The sequence below is a fragment of the Henckelia pumila genome, chromosome 4 (assembly GCF_033568475.1).
Source record: "Henckelia pumila isolate YLH828 chromosome 4, ASM3356847v2, whole genome shotgun sequence".
NCBI classification, from domain to species: domain Eukaryota; kingdom Viridiplantae; phylum Streptophyta; class Magnoliopsida; order Lamiales; family Gesneriaceae; genus Henckelia; species Henckelia pumila.
Genome location: NC_133123.1, coordinates 122,102,542 through 122,118,488, shown reverse-complemented (window position 1 = coordinate 122,118,488; position 15,947 = coordinate 122,102,542). Strand labels below are relative to the sequence as shown.

General features: G+C 35.2%; 1 protein-coding gene across 1 annotated transcript; it reads left to right on the top strand.

Annotated features, from left to right (window-relative positions):
- Positions 1–224: 224 nt before the first annotated feature.
- LOC140865432 (ethylene-responsive transcription factor ERF024-like) lies at positions 225–1,400 on the top strand. The gene has a single exon (XM_073270081.1). The coding sequence runs from the start codon at positions 315–317 to the stop codon at positions 1,017–1,019; it is 705 nt and encodes a 234-aa protein (XP_073126182.1). The 5' UTR covers positions 225–314; the 3' UTR covers positions 1,020–1,400.
- The last annotated feature ends 14,547 nt before the right edge of the window (positions 1,401–15,947 follow it).

The following is a 15,947-nucleotide window of genomic DNA, read 5'->3' as shown; positions in this document are numbered from 1 at the left end:
TGCAAAATATTAAAGGTAGAGAGAAAACCCTAATAAACACATGCCTTAATTCTGACAGCTAATTCTTAGGTAGCTTCAACTATTTTGACATCACAAAAAACCTTAAAAAATTTAAAGTACAGAATCACTTCGCCCACGAACTTTCCGCGTTTTCTATGGCGCTATTGTTTCCCTTATAAACGAATTTTTTCCCATAACTTTTTTATCAAACTTATCCATATCAAGTATATTGTAATAAACCTTGTGCTAAAATAAACTTTGACCTTTTTATTTTATTTTGTCTTTTTTAAATTTTTTTAATTATTAATATATGCATGGCTAATCGAGGCAGGAGACAAAGTCCAAGTCAAATAAATCCCTTTATAGTAGTTCCCAACCCCCAAGACGAAGACTACTACTACTACAATAATGCTCCTTTCTCATACACTTATGACCAAGACAACTCCTCACCAACTCCCCCGCCGCCGCAGCAGCGTCGGAGCGCAGCAGCCGCCGCTCCCTCGCCGACGTCCGGACGCCACCCGACTTATCGTGGGATTCGTTGCCGAGGCGGGAAATGGGTGTCCGAGATTCGGGAGCCCCGGAAAACTACTCGCATATGGCTGGGAACTTACCCCACCCCGGAGATGGCGGCCGCTGCGTATGACGTGGCGGCGCTGGCGTTGAAGGGGTCGGATGCGAGGATCAACTTCCCCGGCCTCGTCGCATCGTACCCCGTGCCGGTTTCCCAGTCCGCCGGGGACATAAGGGCCGCGGCGGCAATGGCTGCCGCCGCCGCTGCCGGGGCTGGAGACGCCGGGGGCGGCGGGACTGGAAACAGTGGCATGGTGGGAAACGAAGGTTCGTCGAGCTCGGCGGCGGCGACCAATTATGTGGATGAGGAGGAGTTGTTCGACATGCCTCAGCTTCTGGTGGACATGGCGGGGGGGATGCTTCTCAGCCCGCCACGCACGGCGGACGACTACGAATGGCCGGATAACAGTACTTCCAGAAACGATAGCCTTTGGAGCTATCCTTAACAAAATATGCATGGATCAAGAAAATTAAAGAACCTGAGCCAATATTAAAAAAGATCCTAGCTAGCTAGCTAAAACTATAATAAATTAAATATCGATCCAAAAAATATCATATATAATCTATCTAGAATCTAGATATGTATAATATATATGTATATGTATCGTGTGTTTTGTGGGATTGGAGTTGCCATTAATTATATTAATGGACGATTCCACATGTGTGTGAGCTTTTTAATTATCTTGGTAATTTTCTGTGGTTTTTTTCAGCAAAAATGATCGAGCTGAATTATGGGTTTTTCCCCGCGCGCTTACGGCGGCGGTTTTCTTGGTCTGTTGGTTTTGCTCAGGTTCTAGATATATATCAATGGAAACAAGTTCCTTTTAGCTACTGACTGATTCTGAGTGAACCAATTAAATAAACTACTCTTTATATATATATATATATATATATATATATATATATATATATATATATATATATATATATTGTTTAAGCTAGCCATCAATTGTCAGTAGTATATATCATTACATATTTATATATATTTCAACTTCAAATTTAAATTGGTTCTATTATATAAATTATAAACTCGCGACCCCATGCATTAATGAACTCATCCTCCAAGGACCATCAGTGGTTCGATCTGATCTTCGTACAAACTTTAATAACACCTATATATAATATGTTGCTGGGACTGATCATCTTTAAATTATGTAGGGCCTTCTTTTGTCCAAGGATATAAAAAAAAATTTAAAATAATAATAATAATAGATAAATGGGATATATATATATATATATATATATATATATATATATATATATTTTAAGATCTTTTGCTGCTGCTGCTGCAGCAGCATATATATACTCGAAATTAAGCTTCAAGATTCAAGAAAGCAAACATGCTTTTTTTCCTGGAAGTATTTCTAACCCCATGCAACATGATCGACTGATCATGAATTGATGATATACATACATGTATCCATGAAAAAAGTTATAAAAAAAAATTTCAAATTTCAAGTATGTACAATGTTGATCATTATATATATCCAAAATATGTTAATATATATAGACGCATGCACGTTCATACAAAATATTGCGCAGAAATTATCATGTTCTTCGACTTGTGTACGCAACAAATTAAACCCTAGATCCATCCCAGAAACATCAACATGTGACCTTCATGGCGATGGAGAAGTCCAATGGACGTCCCTCTCGTTGAACCATGAAAATAATAATCTTATAGAGTTTTTCAAATTTATGCCTAGCTATATCATTAATTATTTAATTAAATAAATTGATGTAACATGTTCTTTTTTTTTTTATGAATGGTACTACCGGAAGCAAAAACAAATTAATTAGCAATATAAATATTTAAAAAAGTAGTCGGCTGATCGTGAGAGATATATATGTAGTGTCTATTTCTATCTATTGCCAATTTGGGAATTTGTTTATTATTTAATTTAAAATTATAGAATATAATTAAAATGGGTAATAAATATATATAATCATTGGAATCCAGCTAAAATAAAATGTACCAAAGTCGTTTTAAATTTGTCATGGATGGTGCGAGGTAGACTCGTGGGTCTTCACTGATGACAGTGACAATAAATTTTGAAAATTGTTTTTTTCAAAGATAAATTAATTTGTGTAGGGAATAAATTACGTACTCCAAAATATTTTTTAAAAAAAATATCATTGTTATTTGTAAATTGATACTGACAAAGTAAGTTTCATTCCGATTTATTCGATTATATACTTAGGAGTTAGGCATTGCAACAAATTAAAGCGTTCATCCCATAGTATATATATTATATAGTATTACCTACAACTGAATTTTTACGTCCAATGCATTGTTCTAAGTAAAAATCATATATAGCTTCAAAAAAAAAATAAGTTAAAAATCATATATAAAATATTGTATATAATTGGATTTACTCTGAAAATATTAAGATATAATATTCGAACTAATTAACCATTCTTAGCCGAGTGAATAAATTTAATTTATATATATATATATATATCAGTATTATTACAAAACCAACATATGTAGATTTTTAATTAATTATTATATAGACAGGCTTAATCAAGTGCAAAGGGAGCACACTATATTTATTTAAATCAAATCAAACAGTGAAAAACATTAGTGAAAGGATGCCAAACCAATCAATGTTCTTGAATAGTTTCTCGGAAAAAGATGGAGTGCATATATAAACATAAAGAAAGCTTCGAACATCAGCATAATAATTATTGTCTTTTTTATAAGCACTTTTTTCATGAAAATTAATTAACATCTTCAGTTATATTTAAAAATTATATATGAAATCTTGTTGTTTTTTATGATTTTTTTAATTTTTTTAGCAAATTAACAATTGAATTATTCATAACTTTTAAATCCACTATATGCGTTAGAATTTTACAATTGATTTATTGAATTTTTATATAAAAATTGACAGACTATTATGAAATAAATGCATAGGGTAATTATTAAAATTTCAAATGGTAAAATGATAATTAAAATTTCCTACGTTAAAATGACAATTATCAAAATGAATATGGATAGTGTTGGCAAATAACAAAAAAAAATTATATAGGCTACCATGCCCAGTTGCTCACGCGCGCTTAAAATGATGGATTTGATTTGGTGGAATGTAAGAATATGATTTTAGGAGATGAATTTCAGGAATATATATTTCAAATTAAATCTAACTTGCGTGTATTTTAAATCTATCATAATTATTGGTAAAATTATGTATCAAGAGTATTGGATTTGAAATTTCACTTTCGATTGTGTTTTTGAAAAGTTTTTTATTTGTGAGAGGATTTCGAATCATATGGATTTCATTAATTGAATAATATGGAGAATGACTTTGAAATTGAAACAACAAATATATTTGGGTACGTAACATAAGACATTTCAAATCCTTCATTATAATTTTGAGCCAAATAATATGTGTAATTGTGACGACCCGGTTCTTAATCTCTCAAATCACAAAATTAATCCAAGATCATAAATTAAAAATAAGCAATCAAAAAGCATCCGGAGCTGCAAAGATATATTTTTTTTTTTTTAGAGGGGGGGGGGGGGGGGGTTGCGCTCGGGCGGCTCTTTTCAGCCGCTCGAGCGCCCACCCTCGGGTGTGAGCACCAAAGGGGTGCGCTCGGGCTGCTGTTTACTGCAGCTCGGGCGCTGCCCTGGGCATATTCTTGCCCAAGAATTGCAGCTCATTCTTGTTCTGAAAATTGCTTCCCAACTTGATTCTTTGATACAAAAACATGCACAAAATAAAGATCAAGTTCTAGACATGTTGAATCAAGTCCAAAAACACATTACCATATTCTAAGAAACATTAACAAGGCAACAACATATACATTAACATCTCAATACCAAAGTAATACATCTAATTCCAATGTGATTACAAGGTCAAGTATAATTCCATATTCAAGTAGTAAACACTCTAGACATAAACTCAAGTCTATCAAGTGTACAATTTCAACTCTAACATAGGATCAACTTAAAAAGTAAAGTAGACAAGATTCAAGTCTACTAACTATACAACATAGCTCTTGATCTTATCAAACAAGTGATAGCAACTCAACATCTATACCGGATCATCACGCTAATCCCTCATTCTCTGTTCCTCAAGCTCTCTTCTGCCCTGTTCCGCTCCCGCCTATTGCCATGACACATACAACACAACAATAGCCGGATAACTCCGGTGAGAAACATATTTCCCAGTAAAAGCAACTAACATGCAAATCATGTCATATATATCAAACTCAATATATAATAAAGGACAATGCATGTTTTAAAATAGGCTTCTCTTAAAGAATCTCTCATTTTGTCGGTTGGGATCCCGAGAAGAAGATATCGTAACTAAAACACCGACTCTCCCGATCGAGGTGGGGTTACTTATCTTACTTCCCTAGACTTTGAAGCCATTATATATATAAATCAGACGCTAGGCTAACTCAACCACCTAGGCCATACATATATAATCCATCAAATCATCTAATCGAACGTTTCCGTTCATTTCAAAATCAAGAATAAGTCTCACAAGATGAATGCAACATATATCATCATAATAACATTCATTAACATCATAGACTCATTCAACAATTCATAGAAGAGAACATAAAAGCAAACAATCAAATAAGTATGTGATTTAGGAAACTCGATACAAACCATCTCGTGTTTTAATCTCATTCAAGTAGTAGTCCACTTTTACCTTTCAAATGTGAGGTTTCAAGATAACTTCAAGCTATCCAAATCTGTACAATAACCACACCATATTGTATTAACATTCTGCTCAAGTTATAGCCCAACTTCAAGGCAAAAATACTACAAACCTTCTTCTTTCTTCTACCGGTTTCGAAATTGACGATATCGAGTTCAATGACAACCAAACAAATCTGAAATGAAGTGTTGAAAGCCCAAAAATATCAGCTAGGACTCATGTCAATGGCAGCTTAAATATAAGCAAGCAAAACAACTACAAATCAAAAGTTCGATGGCATATCGGCATAATTCGGCAATCCGAACTCAACTATGTCAAGTCTATCACCATATACATCATATATCAGCTGTATATTACTCAAAACCAGCATAACATAAGGTAGAGATTTCGAAATAAATGCTGGAAATTCATAACAAACTGATACAACGTCCGTTCCCCGAACCGTCTTCAATATAACAAAACATAGAAGTTCAACAACATCAATTCATAATCACATCTGAACTCTGCCAATTTCGAATTATTAAACCATGATGAACTATATAAAAACTTACATCAACGTGAAGACCTCGTTGCGAGGATTCCAGAACACTTTTCGGAATTGAATTCGGATAATCGAAACACAAGATACGGCAATTCGAAGATGAAGATAGACTTGAGGGTTCTTGATTCTCCCTCTCGGTTCTTGTCTCTGAATTTGCTGATGGAAAAGATAACATACACGTGAATAATCATAAGAATAACAAGTGTCCAACAAATTTTTCCATATTTACACTTTGGCCCCTCAAGTATTCAAAATTTGCAATTCAGTCCTCAGTCTTTCATTTTATTCAATTTCAATCCTAAATAATTTAAGAATATTAGAATTTAAATCAAAACTTCAAATATTCTCAAATTAAATATTCTCGGATTAAAATTAAATAATTTCGGACGTTACAATTCTCCTCCACTAAGACACGATTTCGTCCTCGAAATCTCAAGTACTATCAGAACATAATATCAACCGAATAACAGAAAGACTAAAGAAGATACTCACATCAATGAAACATCTCTGGAAATCGTTGTCTCATGTCTGATTCCGTCTCCCAGGTTGCTTCTTCAATACCATGACGACTCCACTGAACTTTCACAAGCGGAATAGTCTTCGTTCGAAGTTGCTTCTCTTTACGATCAAGAATCTGAATTGGCTTTTCCAAATAACTCAAGGTTTTGTCGAGTTCAGCTTCATCAGATTGAAGTACATGAGATTCATCAGCAAGATATTTCCGAAGCATCGATACATGAAAAACATAATGTATTCCAGATAAGGACGGAGGAAGAGCTAATCGATAGGCAAGATTGCCTATTTTCTCAAGAACTTCATACGGACCAATGTAGCATGGAGACAACTTCCCTCGCTTGCCAAATCGTACGGTGCCCCTGAACGGAGAAATCTTCAGAAACACCCTATCCCCTTGTTCAAAAGATAAAGGTCTACGTCGAATGTTGGCATACTTCGCTTGTTTGTCCTGAGCTGTCTTCATTTTTTTCTGAATAAGCTTCACCTGTTCAGTCATATTTCGAATCATGTCAGGTCCAATATCAGGTACCTCTGAAATATCATCCCAGTAAAGAGGTGATCGACACCATCTACCATACAAAGCTTCAAATGGAGCCATTTCAATACTCGATTGATAGTTGTTGTTGTACGAAAATTCACAAAGAGGTAATGAATCTTGCCAACTTGTGCCAAAATCAAGCACTACAGCTCTCAACATGTCCTCCAATGTCTGAATGGTACGCTCAGACTGTCCGTCTGTCTGTGGATGATAGGTTGTGCTCAAGTGTAACTGAGTACCCAAAGCACTCTGTAAACTTTGCCAGAAGTGAGATGTAAATCGAGGATCACGATCTGATACAATAGACTTCGGCACTCCATGTAATCTGACAACTTCTCGAACATAAATCTCTGCCATCTGGTCGTGTCTATATGTCATGCGATAAGGAATAAAACACGCTGATTTCGTCAATCTGTCAATAATCACCCAGATAGCATCACAACCTCTAGAAGATCGAGGTAACTTCGTCACAAAGTCCATGGAAATATGATCCTATTTCCATTCAGGCACTGATAAACTCTGTAACAAACCAGGCGGTTTCTTTCTTTCAGCCTTCACCTGTTGGAAATTAAGACACCGAGACACAAAGTCAGTGATATCTGATTTCATTTGTTTCCACCAATATCGAGCCTTGAGATCATTGTACATCTTCCTTCCACCAGAATGAATGCTGTAACGACTACAATGTGCCTCTTTCAGTAGTTGTTGTCGCACATCAGAAATATCAGGCACTACAAGGCGATTACATACATATAAAAGATCATCTCGAACCTGGTATTCAGATACATGCCCTGATCGGACTTTCTCAATCGAATTCTGCACATTCTGATCAAGTTTCTGCGCTTCTTTAATTCGCAACAATAGCGCTGGTTCAACTTGAATTTGATAAAGTCGAAGAGGCTGACAGTTCATATCAAATACTAATCCAGAAAAACAACATTCTTCAATCAAATTTGATACACCAATCGTCGATAGAGATAAAGAACATACCTTTCAACTCAGTGCATCAGCAGCTGCATTCGATTTCCTCGGATAGTATTTAATCTCACAATCAAAATCTTTAAGCAAATCAAGCCATCTACGTTGTCTCATATTCAGTTCTGACTGTGAAAACAAATATTTCAGAATCTTGTGATCAGAATAAATCTCAAACTGTTCCCTGTACAGATAATGTCGCCAAATCCTCAAAGCAAATACAATGGCGGCCAATTCAAGATCATGAATCGGATATCTGGTCTCGTGAGGCTTCAACTGTCTCGAGGCATAAGCAATCACATGCCCTCGTTGCATCAATACACATCCCAAGCCTCGATGAGATGCATCACAATACACAGTGAAACCACCAGTACCTGAAGGAATCGTCAAGACTGGTGCACTGGTCAATCGTTTCTTCAACTCAAGAAAACTGGATTCACAAGCCTCAGACCAGATAAATGGATCATTCTTCTGAGTTAACTGAGTAATCGGCTTCGCAATACTAAAAAAATCTTTAATGAATCGACGATAATACCCAGCCAAACCCATAAAACTACGTATCTCAGGAACAGATGTGGGTCTAGACCAATTGATCACTGCCTCGACTTTGCTTGGATCAACAGATATACCATCTCCAGATATGATATGCCCAAGAAAAACAACCTGTTTCAGCCAAAACTCACACTTCGACAGTTTAGCATACATTTTCTCGGCTCTCAAGGTCTTTAACACAGTTCTCAAATGCTCTGAATGATCAATCAGATTCTTCGAATATATCAAAATATCATCAATAAAAATTATCACGAATTCATCACGATATTTCTGAAAAATACGGTTCATCAAAGCCATAAACACAGCTGGAGCATTTGTCAGACCAAACGGCATAACTATAAACTCATAGTGGCCATACCTGGTTCTGAAAGCAGTTTTCGGAATATCAGAATCTCTAACTCTCAGCTGATGGTATCCAGATCTCAGATCGATCTTGGAATAAACAGAAGAACCCTGCAACTGATCGAATAAATCATCAATACGAGGCAAAGGGTATTTGTTCTTTACCGTTGCCTTGTTCAGTTGCCGGTAATCAATACACAATCTCATTGAACCGTCTTTCTTTCTGACAAATAATACTGGAGCTCCCCAAGGAGAAACACTAGGTCGAATGTATCCCTTGGCTAGTAAATCTTCCAACTGATCTTTCAACTCTTTCAATTCCATTGGTGCCATTCGATAAGGTGCTTTAGAAATCGGTATAGTACCTGGCATCAGTTCAATGCTGAAATCTATCTCATGATACGGAGGTAATCCCGGAATTTCATCAAAAAAAACGTCCGCAAATTCACTAACCACTGGCAAATCAGCCAGGTTCGGGCTAGTTTTCAGAACATCCACTGTATAAACAATAAATCCTCCACTCCTTTCTTCAAAAGTCGAGTCATAGATAATACTGAAATCAGAGGAATCTTAGCACGAGAACCCTTACCATAAAATTTCCATTCCCCAGCCATCTCGGGTCTGAACCTCGCTACTTTCTGAAAACAATCTATGGTAGCCCTGTACTTGGTTAGCATATCAATTCCGATAATGCAGTCAAAATCAGACAAACCAAGAACAATACAGTCTATCTCTATCTCATTACCATTATACTGTAGCAAACAATTTTTCACCATCTGCATAGATATAAGACCTCTCCCCAAAGGTGAATAGACAGATACTACAACAGGTAATGATTCAGCAGGCAAAACATGTAATGACACAAATCGTTCAGAGATAAATGTATGAGATGCACCAGTATCTATCAATACATAGGCAGGATAACCATAAAGAGAACAGTTACCTGCAATAACATCATCTGATGCTCCCTGTGCCTGTTCCTCTGTCAGTGCAAAGACATGAGCCTGTTGTCTCGAAGGCTGACTACCTGTCTGACTCCCTCCTGGCCTTGTCTGTTGCTGTGGATGTGATGGTTGAAAGGAATGAACAGAAGAGGCTTGTCTCACAGGTTGAGCCACTGATCGTGATGACTCTGTACCTCGTGATTGTCCAGAACCTCTCTGAGGACACACCCTCGCAAAATGGCCAGTCTGATGGCATATATGGCACCTCCCAGATACACCTCGGCACTGATCGGTTGGATGACCTCCACCACAACTGTTACAAAACACTCCTGACTTCTGTTTTGAGCCACTGGAACTCGAATAACTGCTCCCCGGCTTTTTAAATTGTTTCCCTCGTGCTTGAAAATACCCCTTCTTACCACTGCCACTACCACTTTCAAATCGAGAAGATTTTGTGGAGTCTGAACCGGAGGTTGTGGCTGTCTCTGAGGCTGTGCGGCATACGAAGCTCCTCGCTGTTGGATCAAACCAGCTTCCGCTCCCTTGGCATTATTCAGAGCCTCAGCAAAAGTATTCGGTCGCCTTGTGTTTACCAAAGTAAAGACGTCTGGATTCAGTCCATTAATGAACTGATCAGCCATTGCCTCGTCACTATCAGCAACATGTGGAGCAAAACGTAGCAAGGTAGAAAATTTTGTAACATATTCTTCAATGTTTAAATTCCCCTGCTTTAAATTAGCAAATTCAGCTCCCTTATCTTTGCGGTAAGACACCGGAAAGAAGCGTTGGTAAAACTCAGTTTTGAAGACGTTCCAGGTAATTACAGTTCCTCTACGCTCCAGAGCTTTCTTTGTTGTGAACCACCAACTCTTTTCAACCTCATGCAACTGGTGCCCTATCAATCTGACTCTCCGCTCATCACCATAATCAAGAGAATCAAATATCATCTCCATATCATCGAGCCAACCTTCACACTCAACCGCATTCTCAGTACCTTTCAATGTTGGCGGTTTGTAGGATTGAAATATTTTGAGTAATGTTTCCATCGGAGTGGCAGTCATATCAGTCATGTCTTTAGAGGTACTTCCTTGCTCATTGCTCGGAATTGCAGCTTGAGGTACTATCGGTGTTACCACTGTCGGTTCTGGCAAAGAAGTAGGAACCTGTGGTCTAAGAGGAGGTCGTCCTGGTCGTCGAGACATATCTGATTATCAAAATGGTTAGAATATCAAATATATCTCAGTCCTACTCTGATCATCTTACCTCTGATTAAGACTCGGTTCTGATTCAATCTTAAATAAATAATCAAGGTACTCATATACAACATGCTTCCAATCAAATCAGATGTTCGGGTAGCATGTCATAAATAACAGAACACATGCCTCTAATCGTTTCAGATATTCCAGTAAGCATGCATCTTAACAATCGTCAAACATACTTTCAAATAAAATTACGGAATCATGTAATCAAATACTTGAAAGTAAAACATGCTAACATTTACAACATGTAAATCAATCATGTAATTAAATCATAGCATAACAAAATAAGTAAGCAAGGAAGATGACTCGATCTACCCCACTCACTATCTATCTCAGTCCAGAATTTTCTCGCTCTGATACCACCTGTTGTGACGACCCGGTTCTTAATCTCTCAAATCACAAAATTAATCCAAGATCATGAATTAAAGATAAGCAATCAAAAAGCATCCGAAGCTGCAAAGATTTTTTTTTTTAGGGGGGGGGGGGGGTGCGCTCGGGCGGCTCTTTTCAGCCGCTCGAGCGCCCACCCTCGGGTGTGAGCACCAAAGGGGTGCGCTCGGGCTGCTGTTTTCTGCAGCTCGGGCGCTGCCCTGGGCATATTCTTGCCCAAGAATTGCAGCTCATTCTTGTTCTGAAAATTGCTTCCCAACTTGATTCTTTGATACAAAAACATGCACAAAATAAAGATCAAGTTCTAGACATGTTGAATCAAGTCCAAAAACACATCACCATATTCTAAGAAACATTAACAAGGAAACAACATATACATTAACATCTCAATACCAAAGTAATACATCTAATTCCAATGTGATTACAAGGTCAAGTATAATTCCATATTCAAGTAGTAAACACTCTAGACATAAACTCAAGTCTATCAAGTGTACAATTTCAACTCTAACATAGGATCAACTTAAAAAGTAAAGTAGACAAGATTCAAGTCTACTAACTATACAACATAGCTCTTGATCTTATCAAACAAGTGATAGCAACTCAACATCTATACCGGATCATCACGCTAATCCCTCATTCTCTGTTCCTCAAGATCTCTTCTGCCCTGTTCCGCTCCCGCCTATTGCCATGACACATACAACACAACAATAGCCGGATAACTCCGGTGAGAAACATATTTCCCAGTAAAAGCAACTAACATGCAAATCATGTCATATATATCAAACTCAATATATAATAAAGGACAATGCATGTTTTAAAATAGGCTTCTCTTAAAGAATCTCTCATTTCGTCGGTTGGGATCCCGAGAAGAAGATATCGTAACTAAACCACCGACTCTCCCGATCGAGGTGGGGTTACTTATCTTACTTTCCTAGACTTTGAAGCCATTATATATATAAATCAGACGCTAGGCTAACTCAACCACCTAGGCCATACATATATAATCCCTCAAATCGTTTAATCGAACGTTTCCGTTCATTTCAAAATCAAGAATAAGTCTCACAAGATGAATGTAACAGATATCATCATAATAACATTCATTAACATCATAGACTCATTCAACAATTCATAGAAAAGCACATAAAAGCAAACAATCAAATAAGTATGTGATTTAGGGAACTCGATACAAACCATCTTGAGTTTTATTCTCATTCAAGTAGTAGTCCACTTTTACCTTTCAAATGTGAGGTTTCAAGATAACTTCAAGCTATCCAAATCTGTACAATAACCATACCATCTTGTATTAACATTCTGCTCAAGTTACAGCCCAACTTCAAGGCAAAAATACTACAAACCTTCTTTCTTCTACCGGTTTCGAAATTGATGATATCGAGTTCAATGGCAACCAAACAAATCTGAAATGAAGTGTTGAAAGCCCACAAATATCAGCTAGGACTCATGTCAATGGCAGCTTAAATATAAGCAAGCAAAACAACTTCAAATCAAAAGTTCGACGGCATATCGGCATAATTCGGTAATCCGAACTCAACTATGTCAAGTCTATCACCATATACATCATATATCAGCTGTATATTACTCAAAACCAGCATAACATAAGGTAGAGATTTCAAAATAAATTCTGGAAATTCATAACAAACTGATACAATGTCCGTTCCCCGAACCGTCTTCAATATAACAAAACATAGAAGTTCAACAACATCAATTCATAATCACATCTGAACTCTGCCAATTTCGAATTCTTAAACCATAATGAACTATATAAAAACTTACATCAATGTGAAGACCTCGTTGCGAAAATTTCAGAACACTTTTCGGAATTGAATTCGGATAACCGAAACACAAGATACGACAATTCGAAGATGAAGATAGACTTGAGAGTTCTTGATTCTCCCTCTCGGTTCTTGTCTCTGAATTTGCTGATGGAAAAGATAACATACACGTGAATAATCATAAGAATAACAAGTGTCCAACAAATTTTCCCATATTTGCACTTTGGCCCCTCAAGTATTCAAAATTTGCAATTCAGCCCTCAGTCTTTCATTTTATTCAATTTCAATCCTAAATAATTTAAGAATATTAGAATTTAAATCAAAACTCCAAATATTACCAAATTAAATATTTTTGGATTAAAATTAAATAATTCCGAACGTTACAGTAATAAATTATCTTCTCCCTAATGTAAACATTATACAAAGTCGCATGTCGTGTAAGCCAAGTAGCCAACCTACTAGTGATAATATAGTGTATTGTGGGGTACTTTTTTGCTAAATTAATATATATAAGTGTGTGGCAATAAAATAAGTAAGTGGCCAAATTTAGAGCGCACAAAGCAAAGCATATAAAAAGTCAGAGGATCAAAGTTTCTTATTATGGTACGGACGCAGTTTGAAAATTGTGTCGGCAAATTAAAACTGCATCATATTTCCCCTAAAGGGCCTAAAGGGGATTCTTCTCGATTTAATAAGGGAATTTGAAAATAATTTTCAGGAAATATATATAATAAGATATGAAATTCGAGAGTTCAAATTCCAATTAGTTAACTATGGATTTCATAACAAAATTTTTTTAAAAAAATATATATCGTGTAAGCCCACCAACTGGTAATAATACTAATAATTGATGTAGTGTAAAATTACAAGTTAAAAACAAAAGGCAGCTGGAAGCATTAATAACTGCTCACTAATAATAATGTTTCACTTCAAATAATATATTAATAAATGAGAATCGTATATCATTGTGGGGTACCAAACTACAATATAGAATAGCGTCTCTTGCATGCGATGCGTACATATATATAATATTTTGTATATTAATTAATTTTCATATTATTTTTAAAATTCACGTAAGATATTCAAAAGTTTTAAGAGTGATAACTATGTAATCATCTAAAAATTTTTAAATACAAAATAAAGATAGCGAGTATCATTCTGATAAATAAGATAAAATCTAATTGCTTAAAAAATAGATAATCATCTAAAATAACTAATTTGTTTAATAATTTTGATTTTGTTGAAAATTAGGTTAATATATAATCGTAATTTATTCACAAACTTCATCCAATTAATTGAAAGTTGGTTAATTAAAGATTTTTTACACATATATTTGACAAATACCAACTTTAGACCAATTTATATTAATAAATTGAGAACCATATATCATAAAGTCAGTGTATCAAAGTTTAGTATTATTATACGGTCCCCTCACAATATCTACAAAATCGTCCCCCAATGGCCCTTCTCATTAATTCAACAAGGGAGCTAGCCGACATGCATGAATTGAACTTTGAAAATAATGGTATTAATTTACAAGATATATAAATTAGATTTTATTGAGGTTTATATTATTTCTTCCGAGTTTCTCGTAACCGATTTTCAATTTTATCTGAACAATATGATTAATATGATTATTACGAAAATATTTGAGTATATTTATGTATAATGTATTTATGTAGTAGGAAGGATAAATGGTTAGTTGATTACATGGTAAGAACTGTTCCGAAAGCGGCTACATTAAAAATCACGAAACCTCGAATGCGTTACCTAGCTACTTCCACTTTGGGTCAAAATATAACTTAAATATTTTTATTTTATGGGTTCTTTATTTTTCTCAATTTGATGACTTAAGTATTAATGTTTTATCTGATGATAAAATTATTGAATTTTTAAAATTAATTAAAGATCCTAATCTTCGTACCTCTATCATTGATCATATTGATAATAAAGCTTCTACTAGTTATACTGATCTTTTGAAAAATGATCAGACTTATTCTTTAAAAGAAATAAAAAAGCTTTTAAAAGAAAAACACAGTTTTAATACTCCTGTGAATTTAGATAATTTAAAGACTGAATTTAATCAACTTAAACAGCAAGTTGTTATTTTACAACATGAAAATATTCGTTTTAATAGAAGGATTTCGTATACTAAAATAACTTTATTAATTGATAATAATTATAAAAAAGATTTTATTGCTTTAATTGATAGTGGAGCAGATTTAAATGTTATTCAAGAAGGTATAATACCTTCAAAATATTTTCATAAAACTTCTCACTCTTTATCTCATGCAGGAGGTAAAAAATTACAGGTAAATTATAAGTTACCAGAAGCTTATATTTGTAAAAATAAGACTTGTATTAAAACAAGTTTTTTCTTGATAAAAAACCTTTCCACTCAAATCATTCTTGGATTGCCTTTTCTTTATAAAATATATCCTATTATTTCTATAAATCATACAGGTATAATTGGTACTTATGATGGTAAGAATATTCATTTTCAGTTTATAACTAAACCTTATTTAAAAATTTTGAGATCTTAATATCATGGAAATCATAGGAAGGTTCGATCTAACTGGAAAATTTATTAGTTAAATCAATTTTTACAAAAAAAAAATATAAGGAGTTTACCGAGACTAATTAAGTAGATCAAGATTCAAAACAAATACCCACAATGCTCTAAAAGCCATTACTCGGCACAAACGAGCTGAAGGGTAGTACATGAATTTGAGCTACTTAATATTAACCTCGAACCTTATAAAAAATTTTAACCAACCTTCAGATTACCATAATATCATCGACCATTACAATACCATGGTCATGTCGTAGGATAGTTATGATCTAGCATAGA

Bases quoted from the DNA above. Each gene is read 5' to 3' on its own strand.
- LOC140865432 (XM_073270081.1), top strand. From the start codon at position 315: ATGGCTAATCGAGGCAGGAGACAAAGTCCAAGTCAAATAAATCCCTTT.